The sequence below is a fragment of the Dipodomys ordii genome, unplaced genomic scaffold (assembly GCF_000151885.1).
Source record: "Dipodomys ordii isolate 6190 unplaced genomic scaffold, Dord_2.0 Scaffold1, whole genome shotgun sequence".
In the NCBI taxonomy this organism is placed as follows: domain Eukaryota; kingdom Metazoa; phylum Chordata; class Mammalia; order Rodentia; family Heteromyidae; genus Dipodomys; species Dipodomys ordii.
In genome coordinates, this window is record NW_012267217.1 from 37,926,410 (window position 1) to 37,932,995 (window position 6,586).

Below are 6,586 nucleotides of genomic sequence, written 5' to 3' on the forward strand. Positions count from 1 at the left end.
GCTTTTTTCTTATGTGGTGCTGAGGAATTGAACCCAGGGCCTCGAGCATGCAAGGCAAGTGCTCTACCACTGAGCCACCTTCCCAGCCCCTGTGCAAACTATTTCAGAAAGATTAACCAACTCTTTTCAAGTTCCAGAGCTCCTTAGGTCTTGCTTAAAAAGGGAAATTTAAACAAACACCACACGCACACAAAAAAAAGAATAAAACCTAAATCTGCAAATTTTACCTATTTCATAATAAAGAAATGAAGAATCTGGAGGCCATTTATGAATACTAACCTAAAATAACTTCAGGTGCTCTATAATGTCTCGTAGATACTAAGGTGCTGTGATGTTCATCATCATATGTAGCACTTCCAAAGTCAACAACTTTAATATCTGGATTAATTAGAGTACGTTCATCACGTTTCTGAAAAATCATAAAGAATGGTTATAAAACAAATATTAAAGAACTATTCACTTGAAACCATGAAGGTACTGTCACTGAAGACTTACCATCTTGGGATTATATGCCTCCGTGTAGTCAGATTGCACAAATAAGATGTTTTCAGGCTTTAAGTCTGTATGAGTCAACTTGTTACTGTGCAAAACTGCAAAGTAAAACAAAATGTTGCTATCTAAAATAAGACTACAAGTTTGAAAGCAGTCTGTTATATTGTACAAAGTCCACTGAAAAGAGCAGAGATAAAATTTTGAAGATGAGGGTTGACCTCCTTAATGTTTTTGTGTGTTGAATAGACTGCCCACTGAAAGACACACTGAAGATGAACACTTTGTAATCAATTAAATCTTATTCCATATCTACATTTCTTTTCATACAGTGGTCTGAGTGTTTGAACTCAAAAGTCTTGAGCTAAAACAAAAAACCAAACCAAAACAAAACACTCTGTTTAGGGTTAGGAAGGCGGCTCAGTGCTAAGAATGCTTGTCTTGCGTGCATGAGGCCCTGGGTTCGATTCCTCAGCACCACATAAGCAGAAAAAGCCGGAAGTGGCACTGTGTCTCAAGTGGTAGAGTGCTAACCTTGAGCTGAAGAGCTCAGATATGGCGCCCAGACCCAGAGTTCAGGCCCCACGACGGACAAAAACAACAAAAAAACCCAAATGTCTTGAGCTTACGAGGCAGGGACTTCTGGGGCTGAGCCATATCACCTCTAGCCCCATCAAACATTATATTACTATGTACTCCAAGGTGTTCTAGAATTTATATCCTAGCTTGGCCTTGAAATCTTGTGCTGAGATGACAGGCATGTATCACCACATGCACATCATACCCATGTATCACCTTTTCCTTTGAAGCAATTTTATATTGCTCAGGGTGGGCTCAAGTGATTATCCTACCTGCCTCAGCCTCCCAAGTAGCTAGAACCACTGGTGTACCACTGAACCCAACTTCCTCCTTTTACATTTCTGTGCGGTCCTGAAGCTTGAACTCAAGCTCTACCACTTGAACCACAGGACCCCTTCCAACTTTTGATGGTTAACAGGAGATAAGAGTCTCATTGACTTTCCTGTCCAGGCTGGCTTTCAACTGTCATCCTCATATCTGTTTCTTGAGTAGCTAAGATTATAGGCACAGATGACTGACTTCTCTTTTTAACCACCAAAAATGTGCATAGCACATCAACTTAATTAACTATGCATTATCATACATACTTTTTTTTTCTATTATGTGACCAACATCTTCCCAACCCTCCCACCATGAATGCATGCATACATATCTTATTTTGCAGTGCTAAGGCCTGAACCCAGGGCCCACTCTACTACTGAGTTATACCACTAGTCTTCATTCAAGCCAGAGTCTTACACATTATATCACTGAACTACAGGCCCACACCTGGCTATTCTTTTTCAAAGATCTGAATTATTCTGATATAATCTCAAACTTAAGTTTTTGGAAGGTATGTCAAAAACTTACAATTTACAGATTTGCATATCTGATATGCCATCTTCCTGATATGATCCAGTCGAAATGGTAGAAAACCATTTTCCTTAATGAAGTCATACGTACTAAGTCCTAGGAGTTCAAACACGATGCAAATATGACCATGATGTTCAAACCACTCCAACATCTGGACACAGCGACTATAAACACATGAAAAATAACTGAGTATATATAGTCTCTCACAATCCCTATCTACCAAGGCTACTTTAGAAATTACAACTGGATACTTACAAAGTACTGTGGGGATCTGTTGTATTTAAGTGTTCTAGAACTTGAATTTCTGAGCGTGCAGCTTCACAATATCTATCCACATTTTTAACTATTTTCACTGCTACATGTTTACCTCCCCTGTTAGAGAAAATAAAAATGGCAAATGTAATATCCAACTCCATTTTTCTGTCTTCTTCTAACTGTACTTTTATCTGTTGTTTTCTACTCTACTAATTAAAGTCAACTTCTTACTGTACAAAAGTGAAAAATGAAATAGAAAATGTTGCTAAAAACAGACTCCAAGTATGGAAGCTGTATGGCTTCCAAAGAGACCCTGTCTCAAAAACCCAAATGAATGTCTTCTTTCACCAAATCATCACTCAATGTGAGTGGTCCTTCAACTAAACAATGTATGAAAAGTTCAAATTCTTAATACGCAAATTTTAAAATTTTGCCATTTTTGAGGGTAGATGAACTTGAACTCAGGACCTGGCATTCTAGTTTAGCTTTTCCTGCTCCAGGTGGGTCCTGTAGCACTTGAGCAACAACTCTAGTTCTGGTTTCTGCCAAGATTGGCTTCAAACCATGATCCTCATATCAGCCTTTTGAGTAGCTACGATTATAGATGCGAGCCATTGATGAGATATAAAAATTTAGGAAACTACTTTTAAAAAACAAAATATATAAAAATCAAAGGCATACCCATCCCCCTTGCCAGCTTGTTATGTTGGGGATTAATCCCAGAGCCTTTGACTTCTACAACAAGCCAGAAGCTGAATGTACTCCTCATTGCAACTGTTTAACACTTACGCTTTATGATCGATGCATTCCACAACTTTCCCAAAAGCTCCTTCACCTAAAGTGTCAACAATTTCATCTAAAAGAGAATTAAATCTCAGTCATACTAAGAAGTGGAAACAATTTACTTATCATAACAACTGCTATAAATGTAGATTATTCTAGGTGATGCTACACATTTCCTTATTACTAGGTATTTATTCTATTGGTCAACGCCATCAAAAAACATTACTATTTTTAGATCTAATTGCATTAAGACTAAATTCATTAACTGATTTACTATTCTGGAAGTCTGTATAACAAACATTAAAATTCTAAAGAAAGCAAAAAAACACAATTCCCCCCACCAAAAGAAAGGGAAAAAACAAAACAAAAAAAAACAGAGAAAGAAAAGATTTCCAAATCCCTGAAATCTTAATCTATATATAATGTTATCTGAAAAGTTAATAAGTGTTGAAAAATATTCTATACATCTTGCACTTAGTACGTCTCCACTCTGACAGATCAGGTGACCCTCCTCATCATCCTCTACACTCCTGGTTCTTTTCCTTCGGTGACTCTTCTGGAAACGTCAAGTGGGCGGCACCAAGATCATCCAGCCAATCAATATACCCGAGTGAATTCAGGGCAGAATACGAAATTCATTCAGCGGGGAGATATTCAGGCATTCAGATACGCGCCAGGCCACAAACGGTTGGCAGGAGCAATTTCAAATTCAGTCCCCAGAAATTCACAGGGCACATAGTTTTTGTTAACAGGAGAAAAACATGGCAAGGAACAGATTTTCAGATAAGATACTCAAAGTTTAAGTCAACAAAACATAAATACAATTGTTTTTTTTAAAAAATGCTTAGCTGTAGTCTTCACTGAACCATAATTTTAAGTTTCTAGTGTCCCAAATTTAATGCTGCAGAATTGTAGGATGTATTATTTACTCAATAAGGTAGACTGCGGCCAAATTAAGATTTCCCAGTTTATGTAAGAAAACAAATATTAAGACAGTAAATAAAATCCTAGTCCTAATTTTTGGAAGGAAAAGACATTTGGTACACAATAACACTGTAGCATTTTAAATATCATCTGATTTCCAAATTAATACATGACTTAAGTTCAAATCTGTTGAGTTTGCTTAGTGAAAGAAGGATTAGAGAACATAATTGTTAAACAGACACATACTAATCCTCAGTCATACAAAAATGTTTTACTTCAGTGATTAAGGCTTCACAAACAGGCTTTTAGATCATTAAAAACCTTTCAGCATTTCAATTATATTTGTTACCTCCACTATTTCAATGGAACGGCAATTAGTAAATTAAACCTATATTATGAAACTAAATGTACTGAATTTCACAAATTTCCTATCCATTGCACAAACACAGAATCCTGCAAGTTAAAGTTGAGATGACTTGCATTTTAATCAGAATTTTCCCAAACAAATTAAAATTTCCCCCTCTATATGGGAAATAAAACTTTCAAAAAAATTTCATTAAGTTTGCATACCCCATGTGAACGATGATACGAAGTACTGTGGTGAATCCTGTGTTTACTTTTATAACTACTTCTTCCACTTCTACCAGAGGATTTGCTACTATGGTTCTGATATCTGCTTTCATGGTCTCGATGGTGTCCTGGTTCACATCCTTGACTGTAGTCATTTCTATATTCATCAATGTAGCGTCGACTATAATAATCTCTCTCATGTATAGATCTGCTATCCAGATAATAGCTAGAAAAAAATATTTTCTATGTTTTATGAAAATATAAAATATAGGGCTTGGAAGGTGGCTCAGTGGTAGAGTGCTTGCCTTGCATACATGAGGCCCTGGGTTCAATTCCTCAGCACCACATAAAAAGAAAAAGCTGGAAGTGGGGCTGAGGGTCAAGTGGTAGAGCTGCTAGTCTGCAGCTGAAGAGCTAAGGGACAGCACCCAGGCCCAGAGTTCAGGCCCCATGACTGACAAAAAACAAAAAAAGAAAAAATATAAAATATCAAATGCCAAACATCACCAACTTTTCAGTAATTTTGGGGGGTAGGAGGTTTGCCAGGCAGGTTATTCACCACTGAGCCACACCTCTAGATCTTCAGTAACCCCCTAAAAGATATATGCATTCTTTAGGATTTTTTTTTTTACCACCCCCAAGCACACAAGTTCTCAAATATTTTATCAAAAGCTCTCACTGGAAACAAATGAATGGTAGTCACAGTTGCTTATTGTAACTGTTACTAGCGTTTATTATTCCCCTCCAGAGCTGGGCCAGAACCTAGGGTTTCTTGCCTGTTGGCAGACATGCCAACCTGCTCTTATATCCACAGGTCAATTTTTTTTTGGGAGGGGGTGGTAGGCAGGGGACAGGAGAGGGGCAGTACTAGGATTTGAAACTCGGGGCATCATGCTTGCTAGGCTGACACTCTTCCACCTGAGCCACACAGCCACCGGAAAACAACTATTTTGTACTGTGATTAAGTACTCTTCTTACCTATCAGATGTTTTAGAGTGATTGTATTTGCAGCGCTTGCTCTCCTGAGCACTGCTAGGTGATCTCTTCTTTCTTTTGTAACTGCTGCTGCTTCTCCATTTTCCACAATCCCAATCTCTCTCGTCCCAGTTAGGACAGTAAGTTCTCCTTGAATGTCTCATCTACAAAATATTAACACACACACACACACACACACACGAGATTTTCCGGTTAAATTGTATCCCACACTCTTAAAATTATTCTTCTAAATCAAGGCTCAAAAGTTGTTTTCGTGTCATCTGAAATCAATGATTAAAAGGTGATAAAAATAAAATGATAAAACGATTTTTAAAAATTCGACATTTGAGCTGGAGGCTAGTTTTACTGGGGAAAGTCGACTGTTAAGACCTGTCCTTAATGTGTGTTCACTACAGTGAGCACACGGGGATTATGCCCCCCCTTTTTTTGTTTTGTTTTTGGTCCGGTCCTGGGGCCTGAACTCTGGGTCTGGACGCTGTCTCTCAGCTCTTCAGCTCAAGGCTAGCGCTCTACCACTTGAGCCACAGCACCACTTCTGGCTTTTTTTCTTTTTGCTTACGTGGTGCTGAGGAATCGAACCCAGGGCCTCATGCATGCAAGGCAAGCGCTCTACCACTGAGCCACCTTCCCAGCCCCTCCCCCCCTTTTTTATCCATTAGCATTAATAGATCGAGGTGGCTTTTCATCAGCTGCTCTTCAGTGTTGTCCCCACGGGTACAGGCGTTATTTCTCCCGCACGCTCCTTTCAAGCACTCAGAGCCGGCTGACGGCGGCGAGCCGCGGCCCGTCGTCCGAGCTGCTCCGGAGGCTGGGTCGGAGGACGAGGGAAATAGCCACGGGCAACGCGGGGAGACCAATCAACAGCTAAACAGGAAACCAAGTGAGTACGTAGTCGTTTCGTTCCTCGGGTTCCTAAATCTAGTTAAGACACGCTCGCTAGACTCTTAAAAAGGACCCGATCAGGGACGGAGCTTTTCTCCGGACAAGACCAAGAACGTTCTAGAAGCCGAGCAAACACCACCCTCTTCCCGACAGGGCGGAGCGCGGCCTCCGCCCCGCCGCCATCTTGCAGAGCTCGGCCGCCGCCGACAACATGGCGCCGGCGGGCTGCTGGCCCTGAGGCCCGACCTCGAACGTG

The 6,586-nt window shown here is 40.0% G+C and overlaps 1 protein-coding gene across 2 annotated transcripts in view; it reads right to left on the bottom strand.

Moving 5' to 3' along the window:
• Positions 1-5,825, bottom strand: part of Clk1 (CDC-like kinase 1) — a 9,711-nt gene extending 3,886 nt beyond the window's left edge. The window contains exons 1-8 of one of the 2 annotated variants that reach the window (XM_013009652.1): positions 5,431-5,825; positions 4,453-4,678; positions 3,424-3,514; positions 2,965-3,031; positions 2,176-2,292; positions 1,918-2,084; positions 496-590; positions 280-409 (exon numbers count right to left, since the gene is read on the bottom strand). In XM_013009652.1, the coding sequence (XP_012865106.1) occupies positions 280-409; positions 496-590; positions 1,918-2,084; positions 2,176-2,292; positions 2,965-3,031; positions 3,424-3,514; positions 4,453-4,678; positions 5,431-5,591 (1,054 nt within the window). In that variant the 5' untranslated portion in view covers positions 5,592-5,825. The remainder of the gene's footprint in view (positions 1-279; positions 410-495; positions 591-1,917; positions 2,085-2,175; positions 2,293-2,964; positions 3,032-3,423; positions 3,515-4,452; positions 4,679-5,430) is intronic. The other variant, XM_013009658.1, reaches the window with a different exon arrangement.
• Positions 5,826-6,586: the final 761 nt, after the last annotated feature.